This window comes from Poeciliopsis prolifica, unplaced genomic scaffold (genome assembly GCF_027474105.1).
Source record: "Poeciliopsis prolifica strain line A6 unplaced genomic scaffold, Auburn_PproV2 SCAFFOLD005, whole genome shotgun sequence".
Lineage (NCBI taxonomy): Eukaryota > Metazoa > Chordata > Actinopteri > Cyprinodontiformes > Poeciliidae > Poeciliopsis > Poeciliopsis prolifica.
Window position 1 is genome coordinate 6,165,918 of NW_026562380.1, and position 19,657 is coordinate 6,185,574.

A 19,657-nucleotide genomic window follows, 5' to 3' on the forward strand; every position below is an offset into this window, starting at 1 on the left:
AATATGTGTTTTATTCTGTTCTTTTGTTTTTGTGTATATGTCTACCAGTTTTGCACATAGTGAAACTTGAATCCTGCAAAAATAGCAGAAATTCAGTCAATTTCTAAGCCTAGATTCTCAACTGTTTAAAAACTCTGGGACACTAAAACAATAATTGATTTTGATCTGAATCACTCTATTGAAGCTAAGCCATAAGCGTTTTTTTCACACTTTAACAGGTTTCATTCCATAATGAACTTATACTTATGTTATACATCTTCCCATAAACTGACCCACAATCATTGTTCCCACGGAAGCATCATGATGCTGCTACCACCACGTTTTACAGTGAGAAAGGTGTGTTCACAATGATTTCGTGCACACACAGAATTTTGCAAACGCTCCAAAAACTTAATTTCATTACCAGACCTGAGCAGAGCAACTTTTTCTGCATGTTTTGGTGTTTTCAATACTAATTGTTTATGTGCTTATATTCTTCCACCTTAACTGTGTCAGTACAAGACATGAAATTCTGAGAAAATTTGTTTGTTGTAACATGACAAAATATGAAAATGTTCAGATCAACCCTGCTACCTGTTTATAACACCTTACTGCTGCGGGTTAGGATCAGCAGGTTGTTACACTACTTCGGTGCATCTGCCAGGCGTTTCCCGTCGGGTCCAGTACTTCGGCTCTGTTTTGACTGCACATCACTTTCCCTTTTTTTTTCCTCTTTCCTCCAGGAACCCACCGTGCGCACATCGACGTAAAGCCCTACAAGTCTGAGGGATGCAACATCAGATGCGCTAACGACACTCTGCTCTGTTAGTTAATTAGTCATGGAGGACTGCGGGATGAACACGGTGTGACCCTGAACAAGGGCTTGTCTGACTAGCCCCGGGCCCTCTGGCCTGGCTCTATTGTTCAATAGAGGCCTGTGTGTCGACTGGAAGAGGGAGCGAGAGGAGGGGTGGGGGCTTCTCCCTACTGACTGCCTCAATTCAGCAGGAAATCAGAGCTGCAGCATCCCCCCCTTCTCCCCCCATTCCCCCCTTTCCTCCCTGTTTCTTCCCCCCCCCCCCCAACCCACACACACACACACACACACACACACACAGGCCCTAGCAACCACGCCACGCCGACAGTTGCCAGGCAACCAGACAATGCCAGAGCCACTGGCTGTGGTGTAAGAGAGAGTTTGTGTTTTGCATGTGTACATTTTAGCAAAGGATGAGAAAGGAAACAGTTACGCTACGTGGTGAAACATCTAAGGAGATTAGAGTGGATTAGGACAAATTAATCGTGTAGGATTTTTGTGACGAGATGGATGCATTAGCAACATGTCATTTCACTTCTGGGCTAAATTTGGTCAATGTGAAGTGAAAACCACAGCGACTGTCCTTCACATGAAACAGACCCTCTGTGATTCCTGGTCCTGTTTGTATTACAGCTGCTGGGAACATGTGCTACTGAAATTCAGCAATAAATCAGGTCACTGCTCTTATTTTAAACGGTAATTTATTTTAAAAGCCTTTTTGAATTACAAGAAGAATCTCTATTTATAAAACTTGGTATAGTGGTTTTTCTATTTTAAAAAGGGGGAAAAGCTAACTCCAAAAATAGCTCATAAATAGTGGTTCATATACATTTGAAATCTTCTGTTTATTCATAGCTATTTGTGTTTTTAAAACCAAGTGAAGGACTTTTCTCTTCCAATGAAAAATGGAACCAAAAGCTCAACATGCTCACGCTCTGTTTCAGAGTAAATTAACAGGAATAACGACTCAATTATTCATGTATATCACCAGCTGCTGTTCCCAGATTTTATAAATAAATAACTTATCTTCAAATACCAAGTAACATATTGCACCTTTAATCTGCATGCTATTCAAACAAAAATATGCAATTTACTTGCCACATTATTCTATTTAATGTCTATTTAACCTCACTAAAATTAACCAACCAATTCAATAAATTGCAACAGAACAGCAGGTGGATCAAAAATAACAAACTTGTACATACAGGGAATGTTCAGACTTTGTTCATGTAGAGTATGAAGCTGTACAGACTGGTTTTTCTCTACGTTTTACTGCTCAGAAATGTTTAAAATAAAGCCATAAGAAGTTCCATCTGTGGTTTGGCAAAAGCGATGCAGTATAGTCAGAGCAATGTGAAAGTGCTTTCATGAGATTTTTTGAATACATGGAAAGTGCTACGTGTGGCTACAAACCAGCGCTGTGCATCAGCCTGAACCCTAAAATGAAACATAATAGAGGCAGCATCATAAAAACCTGTAAGAGGTTGCAAAACATCTGAGAAATGGGTTGATAGTCAACAACTTCCAGCAAGATGACCATCAACATAAACTCATCCATCACTTTCTACCTGCTCATCCTTATTGGGTAGCAGGAGGAGCTGTCACCTGTAGTCATTGGGAAAGAGCTGGGATGCATCCTTGGATTGTGAGGAAGCCAGGATGCCTGGAGAGAAACCACACATGCACCTTTAATCTGCATTAAAGGTGCATGTGTGGTTCATACAGAAAGTGACCACTAGCCTGGTCACTTTCATACAGAAAGTGACCACTAGGCTGGAATTCAAACCAGTGCTACTGACTGTGTCACTGTGCAGCCTAACATAAACCCAGACCTATCAAATCCAATCTGTGTAATTTGATGCTCACAGATTCTCACCATCTAATCTGCCTGAATCTGCTAGAGATTTTTTATTTTTTTTTGCAAAACACAGTGGGACAGTATTAGTCTCCAAATGACACGGGATCAGGATTGAGCCAGGGACAACGCTTCTGTTTTGTTTCTATAGCCTAAAAATGAAAAGCATGCGTTTTAACCTTTCATCCTTTCCTTTCACTTCTGCTTTATGTTGGTCTATTACATGATTTCTCAATAAAATTAATTGCAATTTGTGGCGACAAAAGTTTCAGGAATAAGAATGCCTTTGAGTTGTTCATTTGTTTTTTCTTCACTCCGAACGCCAGATGGCGCTCTGCTGACACCGGCCCACCAGTTCCATGCACTTTGACTCCGTTCTGTTGTCTCTGATCGGTTCTCATTTGAAGAGGATTTTGCGGGTTCGCAGGATAATGGGAGTCTTCCTCCAAACGGATGGATATTTAGGACTGTCTCATTATCTCAGCGGTGGTAACACTCGCTGTTAAAATTAACCCAACGACTCTCCTGATTAACGTGGCTCTCTTTAATTAATAGTGCGTGTTTAAACTGTTTGCTCGGTGTATGGATTTGTTTTGCTATATAGCTAGCTAGCTAATAGGGCTAATTCAAAACATGCAAGGCAGTGCAACTCTCGGTTTTGAAAATAAACTTGAGTTAGATTATGAACGCGCTGTGATCTCCTCTGTCTGTCATCATGTATCTAAAGTCAGTTCTTCCGAGTAACGGAACAAGGAGCTTCGGAGTTGCCGATCTGAGCTAGCCTGCTAGCATTTGACAGTTCCGACAGCGTGAGGATTCGGGCTGTGGCTACCAGCTGATCGGCTCCCTGGGTCAGCTGCTTCCAGCATCAAGTGTTTGGGACCGGATACGTTTCCAGCTACAATGGCTAATGTTACAGACATGCAGACAAAATACAGCAAACTGGCGCAGGAGTATTCAAAGGTAAAAATGGAAAAAAAAAAAAAAAAAAACGTAATTTGCCTTGTGATTCAAGTTCAAATCTTGTAATCGAATTATAATAATACATACAGGCTCAGAGAAAATAATATTGTCACAATTAATGTCTTACAGGAGTAAAACATACCATGTTTTTTAAAAACCTGTTTTCTATAATTTACTTTAGTTTGCTACAGAGGCTGTAAGAGTATATGAGGCCCCCAGGAAAGTTTTATTTGGGCCCCCACTTCCAGTTAAGCCTGGTGGTCACCACCCCACCTTTAATATCTCTTTTCTTTCTCTTTCATGTCTTAATATTTTACAGTTACTGTGTGCAAATAATGTAGGCTACTTCAACACAATTGTCTGATGATGTTAAATTTACTCTTTGATTCTTTTTAATGTAGCCTTTAAAATTGTACCAATTTTCTTTGTGATGGGAAATATCTACTTAGATTCGTCACATTAAGAACTACTTATTACTACTTGTTTAGGTAACTGTGTTACAGCAATTATGGCAACAAACACAAATACCGGTCTTGTCTTGGGAAACCATTTGTAATACACTTCTCTAGGACACTAGTCACATAAAGAAATGTGATTTGTGCAGCATTAATCTGCACAAATCACGCATTTAGTCATATTTTTGAATGTATTATTTGTTAATGCTTTCAATGACAAAACCAGTGGAAAAATAGTCAAAATAACAATCCTGTTGATACAAACGGTAATGTTTTATTTTAAACATCATCAATTGGAATTTATTATGACAGGGATACATCAAAGTTTTTATAAACACTTGCAGAGTTTCTTTGATCAAAACACGATTTACTTTGATCCACAATCATGTTCTGTCAATCACAGTCAGTCAAAAAAAGAGAGTAACATAAAGTCCTCTGAAAATTCATGTGTGAAATTTAAGCATTTTTATGACAGTTTAAAGATGATCAGAATGTACTGAAAAATATTTTGGTGTGCAAAGGTGAAAGTAAATGGAAAAAAATGGAAGTAGGAAAGGACAAAATGACAATGCTCTTTTTACAAAGAGGTAAAGTGGAGCTGATGACGGTTTAGCACACAAGTAAAAGATGCTCTACTGGATCAGGATAAGTAGTCTGCTTTGAAAGTCGGTTCACCATTCATTGTAACAAAAACCAGTGCGTGTCATTAATTGGCGCAACAACAGAGTAGAGTGGAGCAGATAGAGCTAAACATGCTTTCTGTGGAAAGGAATTTTCTCACCTAAAATATTTAGGCGTATGAACTTCTGCATGTTCTTAATTAACGGTTTGCATGCCCCAATTCCTGAGGTGTTATAAAACATTTAAAAAGCTGTGCCTCAGTGAGCTTGAGCTCTGCACGTCTCATTTGATGTTTTAACTACCCACAATGCATGATGTGTTAAAGACACCATAAACACTCCCAATGGTTAATTTGTGATCTGGCGACAGTAAAGCCTGCCTGTCAGTGCGTTCTGTGGAGCATTATTTCAGCCCTTTGTTTCTCTGTCAGCTGACAACACGGGGAGTGTGAGCTGCTTCCTCTTTCGCTCTCATCTCTCCATTAACTTCGCACCATATTCTGAACCAGGAAGTGCTGACTGTGTAACTGTCAAACATTCATGTTCCCTGTCTAGATTTTTTTTAAAACTATTAGAATTTATTGGTTTTTATGACTTCTGATTCTGGATAGAAAGGATGAAAAACTTCAAAGAACTTGTAGTAATACACATTTTTTTTTTTCTGTATTTGTAAATCAAGTTTACTCAGGAATTTATCTCTGCCTGTATGTCATTGTTTTTCTTTTTTTGTGTTTGTTCTCAGCTCCGTGCCCAGAACCAAGTGCTGAAGAAGGCAGTTGTAGACGAACAGGCCAACTCTGCCTCTTTAAAGGTACATTGCAGATACTGCTAAGACCACTGTCTGAACAGCATGCAAGCGTCAATCATATTATACATCTGAAACATTGGCAAAAAGTGATGTCCTCTTTAAGATTTTGTATATCAGTACAGAACCAAGCTGACAGGACCAATCTGTCTGGTTGGAACTAGTTATGGCCTCTTCTGCAACCTGTTGCTTCACACTGCCTTTCAGCTGGGTGAAAGAAGTTTACTACACTTTTCCTGAGCACATTCTTTTTGCAAGAGTAGGACTAATTGTTGCTTTTCTGATTGGAATAAAACAATTTGATCATATTATGTTTTTTTAAATTTTATTTTCTAGTTATATCGACCCTTAGTATTTCTAACAAAGGTCTGGGTAGTCAGAAATCTGCTGGATTTCTAACCTGTTGTGTTTTTCTGTTGGAAAGGTGAGAGCAGCAGACCCTTTGAAAAAATATCTTAGTGGAAGGAGATGTTTATCCATGCAAGTCTTAAATTTAATTATCTCTAATACCGATCTTCAGAAGTATGCCAAGATTTTAAATACTCTGTATTAGATCTAAATCAGTGACATTCACTGCTTATTGAGTTAATTTTTGTTTTTACGAGAAACTTGCTACTGCCAATTGTGAGATCTATGTGCTGCATTTCTTTTAGGATTATTACACAATGGATTATTATTGTAGGATTATAACTACAATGCCCAAAATGCAGAGAAGCAAATCAGCCTGTTTTTGAGGACATGTTGAATGCAGAGCCAAGACTTAAAAATATATGTGAAAAAGTTCCTATCAATGTTAAATATAAATTCTTACATTAAGTTTTGTGGTTCATGTACGTCTTGAAATTAAATCACAGTGGTCTTGAAATAATGTAAAATTTGTTGCCTTGTGTCATTTTTATTGCTTTTCATTGTTCTCGTGGTTTGTCAGGACCAGCTGAAGCAGAGGGACCAGAGCCTGAGGAAGCAGGAGCAAGAGATGGACAGCCTCAGCTTCAGGAACCAGCAGCTCGCCAAGAGGGTGGAGCTGCTGCAAGAAGAGCTGGCTGCAAGTGAAGGCAGGAGCAAAAAAGGGAAGGTGAGTTTTTACCAACAGAAATGAGTGCTTGGTGAAGGGGAAAGGTTTTTATAACTGCGTAATGGTCAAAGAATTATTCATGAAATGATGCAGACCTTTTTGAAAAGGTTTATTGAGGAACATTTTAGGTTATTTTTTTACAAATCATTTGCTGTTTTCCTTCCAGGGTAAAGGAGACTCTCCACTGCAGCCAGGCCTGCAGACACAAAGTGTTTTCAATGAAGATCTGCAAAAAAAGATAGAAGAGAATGAGCGTCTTCACATACAGGTAGGCATCTACGTTGTATAATTTCTTACTCTGAAAGAATGCATGATGACCTCTGACCTTGCCTCTTCTACATACTTCGTAGTTTTATGAAGCCGATGAGCAGCACAAGAAGAAGGAGGCCGAGCTGAGAGCCCGGCTGGAGAAGCTGGAAAGAGAAGCAGAGGAACACCAGGCTGTTGTTGACGGACTCGCAACAAAGTATGTGGAAACCATCGAGCGCCTGCAGGGTGACAAAGCTCGTTTAGAGGTGAGAACCAGATTTCATCAGAGATAGATCAATTTTGAGATTTTAAAAAGCACATATTAGATACATTTTTATATTTTCCAACAGCTGAAAACACAAACTCTGGAGAGGGAGGCGAAAGACTGTCGAATGCGAACGGAAGAGTGGTATGGAAATAATTCGTTTTGACATTATGGGGACAGATTTTATATGTTTTGCATGTTTAGAGGCCAGTAGTGTCTTTACAAATGACTGTGATTTGCCTGGGTGCTTTGTAATAAGCACCCAGGTTGTTCATTGTAACCAAGAAAATTTGGTTGTGATACAAAATAAGTTTTCCATTGCTGTATTATAATATTATTATATCATCCATTATAATTCAGGAACAATCTCAAAAATGAATAAAGCCAGAAGTATTAAGTGTATACTGCACCGTATTAAATTAATTGGAGAAGCCTGCAGAGAACGGTTGTTAAACACACAGACTGTGTTTTAATCATGTTTTTGGTGTGTGTCTGCAGCCAGCAGCAGTTAAGGCGCTGCCAGTCGGAGCTGAGCAGGCAGGTGAAGCAAAGCAGCAGCGTCATTCAGGAGAAAGTGCCCTTTAACGACACCAGTAAGTGACGGGTTGTCTCTGAGCAGACGCCAATTTAAAAGCATTTATGCCTCACAATTTTACAGGCACGGCTGTCGGATTACTTTCTGGTTCTGAATGATGTGTTTCCATGTCGTTTCATCACGGTTGAATGATTATACAGCAAACGATTTCAAGCTTTGAGTGCACAGGTTTAAATTCATATATTCTTAACAAGTTGCAAATGTAGTCACACATTTCACACCGTCTTTAACATGGCATTGGAACAATACCGACTGAATATATGGCTGCTCTAATTCACAGAATTAGCAGAGCTTGTTTAATATGCTATTTAATATGTGTTATTAATCAAGCATGGACTTAGATGGTGCAGCCAGTTATCAATGATCACACCAAGTACACCTGCAGCTAGACAAGCCAAACACCTTTTGGAGTAAAGTTTTGATGGTCAGAGGAGAAAATGACAAAAACTGGAGGAGTTTAGATTACACTTTCAAACCCAGTTAGATACAAACTCCTAATGGTAACAGGAAGTATCTTTTCTCTTCAACTTGCTAAGAGATATATATGCAGTTTCTCTGGGATTGTTTATGTTTATATTTGTTTTATTATGTGTTTTTACTTGCTAACCTCCCAAAAAGAAAGATTCAAATAGATAGTTAAAGGACCCAAATGAGTGTAAACGTCTGATCAAAACTCTTGTTCAGCAGTAAGCTCAGGTTTGTGTTGAAGGCTTACAATATTGTTGATAAATTTTGTTGCTGTGATTTGATAAAACTTATTTTATTCCGCAGAATTTAGTGACTATAACAGCCTAAATGTGCCATCACACAACCGACGGCACCAGGTGAGTGAGAAACAAGTTCAGAGCTATTTAGTCATTTGAAAACTGCTCTGTTGTAGATATTACACTAAATTACGCACTAATTAAAGGAGCCTTGCCTTTGTTTGGATGCAGCTTAAGGCTCGGGACTTAACAAGTCAGGCCCTGAGCTTCGTCCAGGACCTGGTGGCTGCTCTGCTGAACTTCCACACCTACACAGAGCAGCGGGTCCACATCTACCCCCTGGACTCGTCCATCGAACCCATTTCTCCTCTGAACCAGAAGGTGGGGCCGTCGCACACAAACGCATCCTGAAGCTGAAAGACGACTCTTTAATTTGGTTGTTTGGAAGAACTGTGAATTATTGTGCAGTTTAAGAAGTAGAGTTCTTGTCTCGCCACAGTTTTCTCAGTATCTCCATGAGAATGCTGCGTATGTGCGCCCCCTGGAGGACAGCTTTCTGCAATTGTACCAAAGCATCACAGAGGACACTGTTACAGTGCTGGTGAGAATCTGACTGAACGTTTTATATGTTCAATAAATAAAACAACTCTGAAAAATATTATGTGTTGAAATTAAGGAGACTGTTGTCATGCTGAGGAATTTTGCTGGGAATTTCTCCTCCTACACACACTTCCTGCTGAAGATTCTTCCCTACCAGCTGAAAAGGTCAGCGCTGTGTTTGAAAGAAAGCATGCTTGGAAGTGGAGGAGGCTGTACAGATAGCTATCGTCCACTCTGGATTTTTTATTATTATTATTTTTTTCAGTTTGGAAGAAGAGTGTGAAGCGCCTCTTTGTACTGCTGCCCTTATGGTGAAAAACCAGGAATTACAGAGTGACATGAAAAAAGTTACCACTGTGTTTGAGAAGATGCAGAACTACATCAACCTCTTGGCCTTACCCAGTAAGTTAACGTGCAACAGCTCAGCTCTTTTTTGTTTTTATTTCTCAGGATTGTTGCTTAATTAAGAATTCATAACTTCTTTTGGTCAGTTTGTCCTTTTTTTAATGTTTTTTTTTTTTTTTTTGCAAAATGTGGACAAATGTGCAGTGATACATTTAATGAAATGAAAAGATTAGCACACTATATTAAATATGAATTCCTCTCAAAATAAATCCTCACAGATTGATGTCTAATCCATTTTTTATCTCAAGAAAAAAAAATTAATTAACCTGTTCAGTAAAAATATAATCTGTAAATGAAAAAAAAGTTAATATACTCTACATCCTAATAGCTACTGCAGTGCAACTGCTGATCCCAAATTCTGGGAAACTGCCTGCTTTTAATTACATTTTACTGAAAATGATAGAATCTCAACTCATTTTGTTCTTGTTACATTTATTAAATTTACCTCTGTTGTTAGTAAATGGCCAAGTTAAATAGGTTAGAATGACACACAGGCTTTAGTTGCAATATGTCATGTTCTCTCTCTTTTGTTGTACTTCTGATAATAATAAAATGAACAAGAAACACCGGTTGGGATCGACCAGAGCTGGTTGCAGGTGTTAACATGTTGTGCTTGTTTAACTAATGTGTGCCGTGTGTGTCAGGTGTTCGGCAGGACGCCATGCCACAGAGCAGCACCTCAGCTGTCTTCACCCAGCTGGCAGCTAGCCTGCACAGTCTTCATGATGCCATTAAAGGTGAGCAGCACCGTTAGCCACTTTTGACCCACAGACTTTCACACTGAATTTCTTTTATGCGTCGACTCAACATCAACCTGTTCAGTGTTTATGAAGAAAACACCAGCCTGTCTTTGACGTGTCTTTGTCGCTGTTTCTGTACAGATAGTCATTGTGGTCTTATATATACTTTAATTATATTCAGTGTTACAGTAGGGACTGTGACACCATTTGCATCCAAGTCAAAAGATAATAAATTTGTCATAATTACAAAAGTCAATGCTTTTATAAGTTTCTTTTGCATCTTTTGGTCCAAATACAAAAATATAACTGTGTGTTACATGTCATTAAAACTCGCTACTATGCACTAATTCTTAGTGGAGATTAGCATCTGGGTGGCCCTTTGTTTTCTCTAATTAAATCACAGTGAGACAAATTTGCTAATTTTTTTTCTCCCTGAAATGACAATATCTTGTGGTAACCTGAAAAATTATATACGCATCCAGATTTCATCCTTAATAAATAACTAAATATCTGTGTAAAAAGTCAGTTGTTCAGTCTAAGAATATTTATCTATGGCATCTTTTGTTTATCATTTCACTTCTCATGTAGTTTCTCCAGCTGCCAGTCCAGCCCAGAATTGAACAGAAAATCTGATTTAAGTGATAAATAACTTGGCACCCCGCCTACATTATTGATCTGGTAACTCCATACTTTAGACCCCTACCGTCTTCTGATCGAGTTTTCAGTGTGGATCAATAAAATCAGAAGTCCTCAAATCTGTGTAACACTCTTCCTGTTTAGATAGCAAAATCTTTTAAAGTGTTTTCTTTGTGATTCGTATATGAGACTGATCTGCTTATTGTCCCATTGTTGCATTTAATCTCTGCTGTATTTTGAATTGAATATAAAGCATTTTCTACCTTGTGTTTTGAAAATTCAGGCTTTATTTTTGGTCATTAGTAGCATGAATGCCTCACCTGCTGTTCTTGCATTTCCAGAGATGTCAAAACATTACAACCAGAAGGCAAGCATAGAGCAGGAGCTTCCCACTGTCACGCAGAAGCTCTGCACCACCACAGAGTGCCTCCTCGGATCGTTGGGCTCGTTGACCAACGTCACCGGCAAGGTATGGCCACCAGGGGGCAGGCAGTAGTCGGGTTTCTAGCGTCTAACTTCCCTTGCTGAGCAATATGTCTGATTTGTTCACTGTAATGCTTTTTTTTTTTTTTACTTCACTGCAATAAGATCACAGTTGTAAAAAGACACTAATGTGTTAACAAATGACAGGAGGACTCAGCTGGGCAGTGGTTAGATTTTTGGAAGATAACGCCCAATTCACAGTTTGCACAGCTGCTCTCTGGTCAGAATAATGGGATAAATGATTTCTCTCTGCGATCCGACTGGGTGGCAGCATCTGCTAACGTGCAATCATGAGATTTGCTTCTGCAACCTGAAGGCAACTGTGAAAGCCTGATTGTTCAGATTATTTATTTTCCAGAATAAAAAAACGGAAGAATCATCACCATTCAGCTTATTCACGTTGCTTAATATTACTGTCAACCGAATGAGAATTGGATTTATAAGGCATCTGCAAAAGGTTGAGTTCACAATGAAGTTTTGTATTGAATAAAATTGGATGAGAGAACTGATTTGATAAATGTCACCATTCTCTTTTAAGTAATGACAATGATTCTTAAGATCTTAATTATTTTTCACAGATTGCCACTTTCTTCAGCAACAACTTGGACTTCTTCACGTCTCCAGGCTACAGTCCGAGAGGATGCACAGTGAGCCTCAACCCGCAGCAAGCAGAGAGCATGCTGGCCAACAAAAAGAAAGCAGCTGCCTACATCGACGCCATCAAAACGGTAAGTCATCATCTCTGTGGGGTTTCGTTAAAATGTTATTGGGTCTTGAGTTTATGTCGGTATTTTAGGTTTTATTACATATCTCTTATTTTTTTGTCAATATTACAGGTGTTAAATATTTCTTTCTTATTTTTGTATCATAATTTGTTTTCACAAAGGATGTCCGTGCAACCTTAAAAAGTCTTCACAGGTCTTTTGTTAGTGTAGTACTGTTTAATGTCATATATAGATTTTTTTTTTTACCCTCACTGAGCTTTTCTGTCAGGCTAAAGTTGCATGCAGACATTTTCATTATCTTCTGTGACTTTATCTGGTTGAGGTTTCTGGTAACTAACTGCTAATATACCCTTGATAGCTATTATTATTTTTTTTTTGCATGTGCAAATTAAAATTTTCCAGATGGCTGGATGACATTTATTTTCACATTCTGGCACTTTGGCGGATAAAGCTATAGAGAGCCATCATATGCAGTGTGAGAAGAACAGAACTGCTGCCAGGAGCCACAAACAAACCAGAAATTTCACAGTTTTTGCTATGCTTGATTGTAGCACAACAGGATTCCCAATCATCCCCTATATCTATAGTTTTTCTTCTGTCTTAAATTTCATTCATAGTGGGATTGAAAAGGTCTTTAAATTTGACTTGCTGAAACCTGCATTAATAATGTAAAGGTCTTTAACCTTAACATTATAAAACTTCTTTTTCTTACTGTGAGTTTTATTTACATGTGTTTGTTTTTTGTGTTTTTGTTCAGGCCAGGCCACAGTCGGTTCCTTACAGGGAAGCTCTGTCAAACCGTCGGATTCTCACCAGCTCCACTGAGAGCAGAGAGGGTCTCACTCAACAGGTAAAACACAGAAATAAAACTGATTTCTATAGATATCTGTGAGAACAGTTTACATATTAATAAGAGCTGCAATATAAAATTTAATTGAGCTGTGTTTAGGTCACCTGTTAACATTGAATTCAGGGTTAAAGGTTACCCACATGCAGCCATGTTCGTCTGTGTCTTTGGTAATGAGAATGAAAATGTGAAGTAGAAATTGTTAAAACATTATTTTCTGGTTAAATAAGACATGTTGAAACAGCAGTAATTCAAATACTTCATGTTTTGCAATATGTCATGTGAAACGTGAGGAGTTGCTCTTTAGGGACGGGGTGTGAAGTGTCGAGAGCCTGGCTGTGTGTCTGCGTTCTGTCTTTGGAAAGTGTGTTTTTTCATTCTCTCTTCATCAGAAACAGATCTATTATGTTTCCTCATTTTGCCATAAACACTTGGCATCCTTTCGCTTCTCCAAACCTCCTTTTCCCCACGAGCATCACTGTCCTCTCATCACCCCGTTGTTTGGGTGCAGGTGCAGCAGAGCCAGGAGAAGATCGCCCGGCTGGAGCAAGAGAAGGAGCACTGGCTCCTAGAGGCCCAGCTGGGAAAGGTGCGGCTGGAGAAGGAGAACCAGCGTATAGCTGACCTGGAAGCGCAGCTGGCAGCGGCTCTGGGGGGAAGTCAGAGCACCCAGACAGCCGCAGACGGCCGGCTCACACAGAACCACGAGGAAGCCGAGACGGCGCAGAAAGCCACAGGGAAAGAGACGACTCTCTGCACCAGCCTGGTACCGTCACTGTTCAAGCTGTTGTTTGTTTTTCGCTTGCAGGGAAAGGTTTTTTTTTTTTTTTTTTTTTTTTTTTTGCCTGTGGCAGCATGTCTGATTAGCTTCAACAAAGGGAGTATTGTCACTCTTTTCTTTCAGCTCCCACTAAGCAAGTTTTATCTTTAAAAAATAAAAACTCACGCTTCCAATGTGCTGATGTGGCAGAAAAAAGTTTTGTTTAATGTGAGTCAGAACAAAGTTCACGAGGAAGTCACAAATCAGAGCTGTTTGCTTTTCCAAGTCTACTTTGAAATTAGCTATTTTTTGCCATCCCATTTCCCCACATAGGCCCGTCGCTGTCTGGTGCAGTCTTTTTAACACGTTAACACTGATGAAACTCACATTTATTTATCTATTTTGACTCCAGGTTGGCATGTTGTGCACAACACCTACAGATGAGCATGTAAGTCATAGTGTAATTAACCAGTAGCTCCACATAAATTTATTCTGCCTTAGTAAGAAAAAGAAAAGTCTCATCCTGCTGTTGTGTCTGTGTTGCAGGTGGGAGACGAAGAGTCTCGTGAACAGCTGATAAAGACTCACTATATATCGAGAGTGGGAGAGCTCACCACCCAGCTCCAGATTTCAGACAGCAAAGCTGTTCACTTTCACTCAGAGGTGAGGACTGCACTCTGTCTGACAGGAGGAAGTGTTTTCAAACAGTACTTTGCAAAACTATTTTAACTTAGTTAACTTTTCCAAACCTGTTAAATCAGAAAGGTATGCCATGCATTTTTATTTAGTCCCCGAATTACTTTCATACAACTACATACATTCCAGTGCAAAAAAATTCCTGTGAGAATTGACTTTGCCAGTAGACGGAATCCACCTGCAGGTAATCAAACCTCAGCCTAAGTCCAACTGTTCACACATTAGACCTTGATGGTCAATTCAAATATTTTTTTTGATGAAATTAGATTTGTTTTTTGTTTATTAGATAAACAGAAAAAACTATTTCTGACCCCACAGTGGCCTACATCCACAGAAGAATGATGGCATCACACACCAGCACATTGTTTACAGATTGATTTCAAAGTTTATTCAGCAATGAGTGCTGACAATATTATCATAAAGTTATAGCAAGATGAAGGAAGCTCAAAAAGAAAGCACAACTAATAGCAGTGGTGGTTTGTGAAGCATTGAATGTGCAGTCAGAGCCAGGAGTGTTCTTATTGTGATGTGATGTGTTTCAGTGAAACAAACTTGTTTCAGAACTTCAAAATTATAATTTCCTTTTTCAACCATTGCTTACGTCTGGTCTGGCTTTTTCTGGTTCAGAATTACAATTTATGCCTCATGGCAACAACATGAGGCATAAATTGTTTGAGCACTTCCACATTTGAGCACTGTGTAAAATGTGGCATGACCGCTCAGACTGCAGATGCTTTCGAGTTCGATTTAGTTCCACATATGTAAATGACTCAGATTAGATTTTTTTTCTGGGTGAAAGGATCAGATATTGGTCACATTATGGGGAAAAGCCTTTATAAACAAACTGCATCATGATGCACAATACAAATCTGACCTTTTTTTGAAGTGTGACAAGTGAGAAAGTTAAGAATGCAAGAGAAGATGTTCTAATCTGAGGAGACCAAAATTGAACTTTCTGTCAGAGTTGATGAGAAGGTGGATGGAGCTTTGCTGGAACAAAACCTAATAGAGGCTCCAGAAAACCTGAGAACCAGGAGACTCGCCTTCCAGCAGGACAAAAACCTTAAACATGCAGCTGAGATCCAAACATATCCATGTGTTGGAGTGCTACAGTCAAAATCCAAACCCAAATCTAATTAAGAATCCATGGGAAAACTTGAAAATTACTTTTCGAAAAGCTTTCCATGCCGTCTTGATTAACCTGAGCTATTTTGAAAAGAACAGGTAAAGATTTCAATCTCTGTGTATAAAAACTCCCACCAAAAAACTTCCATCTGTAATTCTAACTCTGCATTTGATGTTTTTATTTCCTATTTATAAAAAACAACCTGTACTTTTTTCTATTGTTTATACCTTGTATCTAACAACCACTTGCATTTATTTTTCTCTTAATGAAGTTATGGTTTTCATCAGGCTTTGTAATTTTTTATTTATTTTTTTCTGAAAATTGGATCACTTAAGCATCTTTTATTGAGGCGTTTATGTTTGCTTGGACGCTGCCAGAGTTCAGCAGATGTTGACTTTGTTGTTCCTGCCTTTAGTGCCGAGCCTTGGCAAAGAGATTAACCATTGCAGAGAAAGCACGGGAGACTCTGAGCGAAGAGGTCAAACTGGCTAACGAGAACATCACACGGCTGCAGGTAAAACACAAACTAGCACCTTCTCTCTATGCACACATCGTTCTCTTTCCAAATGAGAATACACGCTGACGCTAACTGGAGCATGTCTCACGCAGGACGAGCTGACTACGACTAAGAGGAGCTACGAGGACCAGCTCAGCATGATGAGCGACCATTTATGCAGCATGAATGAGACGCTGAGCAAGCAGCGAGAGGAAATCGACATGCTCAAGCTGGGTGGCAAGGTACTGCACCAAGAGGGGTTTTGGTTACAAACCATTTTAAAGGCTGAATCAGGATCAGGTGGCAGTTCAAATGTGACTTTGTGAGGGTTCAGTCAGCCAGGAGGTGAGCTGAGAGGTCATCTGCGGTTTGTCTGGCTCCTAGTCGCGTTTTATGTAGGGCGCACCCGCTCAAGTCGTCTGAAAAAGTCATTAAGTTGAAGTCGACAGTAAAAGAGAGGCCTGTTCCCAAGCGTGCATGTTCTTTCTTGTATGCACACTCATTGCTGCATGTCGGGAAGTCACAGGTCAAAACATGTTGTTCTTTGAAGGTAGCCATTTTCTACTGGAACTTCACAAGCTAGCCTCTGCATGTTTTGGATTTCCAAAGAATCTGTAAAAGTGAGCTTCAGCTGTGTGGTGGATTTAATGCAACACAAACCTTTGGTTTTTATGCCAATCTCTGATTTTACTGTGACCAGAACACATCATATTTGACCTTACACATATTTTCTCCTGGTCATTTTCTTGCTGGACCTTTTACATCTAGTCACTACAACATCCCAAACAACTAGTCTCCGTAAATCTTCCCAGTATATGTTTTTATCAAATAGAATGATGTAGTATTTAATACATAGTGATAACTTGTTAACATGTTTAGTTTCTCCAATTGATAAAAAATGCTGTGAGAGGAAATAGTGGTCTTTATTTTTCCCTGTTTATCTAATATGCCTACAAGAGCTCCTCGTATTGGCTAATCATTCCTTTGTGACGATTCCTTTTCCTAAAGTGTTTGGTTTGGAGAGTTTTGTTAACTCTCCAAACTGATCACCTGGTTAGAGCCAAATTCAATGCAAAGTGTGAGCTTTGTAAGAAACTTTGTTCACTGCGGCTGGCTGAAGTTATCTGATTTGGTGCTTCAGTAAAGGGCTGTTTCACAGTTTATTCATTCAATAATCTCTAACTCAGTGGAAAGGAACTTTAACTAGATCAAGTTTAACTTGTTCATTTGGAATTCATCGTTTTTTTGATTATAATTCTATTTTTGTCTTTAGGCGAATGCAAAAAAGAACAAGAGTCGTTAGGGCTGCTCTCAAGCCGTCAACGTGTGCGGAGGATTTCATGCTGCAGAACCTCTTTGTACCGACACAGTCTCTTGACCTTCAGGATCACTGCAAGTTCAGAGACTCGAACATGTTTGATAAAAGCGTTGTTTTTCTGCTTTCTTGTCACGTCACCTTTTTAATGATTATGATTATCTGTAAATGGTTTGGCTGACCTCTTAGGTCAAAGAGAATAGAAAAACAGCTGAAGTGGAAGTTTATAATGCTCACCGAAGTCAAGACTTGAAGACCAAACCCTGTTAATGTGTGTAATTTTCTGACTAAGTGTGTGCCTGAGTGTGAGAGAGAAAATTGAACTGTGCACCCTTTGCTGCTTCTCTGTAAGTAGGTGAACAGAGTAAACGGTGTGGTCGTACGTTTGCAGGGTGTTGCCTCCTGAAGCGACTCTGACACCGCGCTTTGCAACGTGACAGTATTGTTTTACAATGAAATGGCTAAATCTTTTTGGATTTGAGATTATCTGTGCAGATTTTAACTGTGTAAATCTGATACATGGATAATGTAACAAGCTGTTGAGTGTGATCAAATAGCTTAAAAAGATGCACTTGAATTCATTGCCCTTTCCGGAAACGTTTTCCTTTTCAGTCCTGGAAGTGGGTTGAAAAAAAGACTTTCAGCACTGATTAGCTCTGATTACCTGGGCAGGTTGAAGCTCGTGAAGTTGTCCAAGTCTGAGTCTTAAGAAGTTGATCGGAAACAATATTTTTTTTTTTCAATTTCTTTTTTTTTTTCATCACCAAAGGAAATGTAGATGCATACTTAAAGCTCCTTACATTAATCTAAGATGTAAGAATAAAAGGAGTTCATGTGAATTCATCTGAAATCATGATGTAATTAAATGTTTCTTAAAATTATGTATACAAAAATATGCATTTATTCAGAAGTTACAAATCTTTATTTTACCCAGATTTTTTATTTTATACAGATTCTGCAGCTTTTTTTTTTGTTTTGTTTTTTTATTCCAGTAGCTGTCTATGTAACCGGGAAGAGTCATGGGAAGATTGAACCACAATGTAAACAAAGATTAGGGAAATTGTGACTCGTGACAGACTTTTCTATGTGAAACAAATAAAGAAGCGTTACTCCAGAACCGTTCATTCAGGACTGAAATTTGATCACAGAGATTTGAAAACACCCTTTAAACCCACCGGAGAAAACAAATCTGTATTTCACAATGTTAAATGTTCAAAGACACATATGTGAATTAAAATAAAAACTTTGCTCAATACTGAAGTGTGTCAGATTTATCTTGTCATTGTGTTTTTTCTCTTCTTTTTTTTACTTGCCTGACACCAGTGTAGACGTTTCATGTCTGGTAAATGGAAGGAGACCGGGTCTGTGAGTAGTCTGTAATTTAAAACACAAAAACAGCCCGTAACACCCTAACCACTAAGAGCTGAGGCAGCACTGTTGAAGAGATGTGTAAGAGCAGGGGGAACGCTCGTTTTTAATGTCTTCACTTGTTTTTGAAAGGTGAAAAAGTCATTTGGACCTCTTAGGAATATGCTAATTTTGGAAATTTGTTTACATCTGAGATCAAAGTGGAAAAATAACTAATAGCAATCACTTGTTTTAAGTGGATTTTGTCATAGAAATGGTCAAATGAAATGTAGATGTCTATTTTTATTACTACCAGGAAGCATAAAGAAAAAACTTTAAAAAGTAACTATTAGTGTATTCTTGAACTTAAGACTTCTGACTAATGTTTTTTGGGAGTTGAGCGAAAACAGCAGTAACATATAACGATGATACATGGTTTCAAAGGTTTCTGCAAATCAGAAAATAAAACCTGATGCAGACATAATTGTATTCAGCCTGCCTGGATCATTATGGCCAGTAGCTTTTTTTATCAGCTGGTGCAGATTTGAACTTTGAGTAGGACATTCCAGCATGAATATTATTTGACTTAAATTATTTAATTATAGCTCTGGGTGTATAGGGTTTGTTCGGCTTGAACATGAATCATCACCCCAGATCCAATTCCTAAGAGGTTTTCTTCCTGTTTTGGCATATATTTAGCTCCATACATCCTCCTGTCAGCTATCATCAGATTCCCTGTCACTGTTAACGTAGAACAATCCCGCAACATGTGACTGCCACCACCATGTTTCACACTGGGTGTAATAATGTGAGAATCAGCTTTTCTTAATTTTGCATGATGGATAGAAGATTGAACTTCAGTATTTTCTGAAGATTTATGTGTATTGGAGTGAATGTCATTTTCCCCTCTTGTAATTGTTAACTTAGATATTATGAGCTATTTAGGCTTTATCGCAAGCATTTTTATGAAATATACTGAAGTTTGTGATTTTAAAGGGACAGAAAATGAAAAGTTCTGGGGTGTGAACACCTTTTCGGGGGAAACTAAGCGGGCTCTTGCTGTTTTTGAATTGTGCATAGACACCCGCTGTATCATCCT

At 38.8% G+C, this 19,657-nt stretch overlaps 1 protein-coding gene across 1 annotated transcript; it reads left to right on the top strand.

Annotated features, from left to right (window-relative positions):
• Nucleotides 1-3,041: 3,041 nt before the first annotated feature.
• Nucleotides 3,042-18,471, top strand: ppp1r21 (protein phosphatase 1, regulatory subunit 21). Its single transcript, XM_055029104.1, has 22 exons — nucleotides 3,042-3,614; nucleotides 5,432-5,500; nucleotides 6,423-6,569; nucleotides 6,736-6,837; nucleotides 6,920-7,084; nucleotides 7,169-7,227; nucleotides 7,582-7,676; nucleotides 8,450-8,502; nucleotides 8,614-8,763; nucleotides 8,882-8,983; nucleotides 9,059-9,147; nucleotides 9,248-9,384; nucleotides 10,032-10,124; nucleotides 11,105-11,232; nucleotides 11,825-11,974; nucleotides 12,729-12,821; nucleotides 13,330-13,584; nucleotides 13,991-14,026; nucleotides 14,125-14,241; nucleotides 15,816-15,914; nucleotides 16,010-16,138; nucleotides 17,170-18,471. Exons 1-22 carry the CDS (start codon nucleotides 3,555-3,557, stop codon nucleotides 17,197-17,199), a joined length of 2,358 nt encoding a protein of 785 aa, XP_054885079.1. The 5' UTR covers nucleotides 3,042-3,554; the 3' UTR covers nucleotides 17,200-18,471.
• The last annotated feature ends 1,186 nt before the right edge of the window (nucleotides 18,472-19,657 follow it).

Coding starts and splice junctions, on each gene's coding strand:
- ppp1r21 (XM_055029104.1), top strand. CDS start 3,555: ATGGCTAATGTTACAGACATGCAGACAAAATACAGCAAACTGGCGCAG. Junction 8,764..8,881: donor TTTCTCCTCTGAACCAGAAG/GTGGGGCCGTCG, acceptor GTCTCGCCACAG/TTTTCTCAGTATCTCCATGA. Junction 10,125..11,104: donor TCTTCATGATGCCATTAAAG/GTGAGCAGCACC, acceptor TTGCATTTCCAG/AGATGTCAAAACATTACAAC.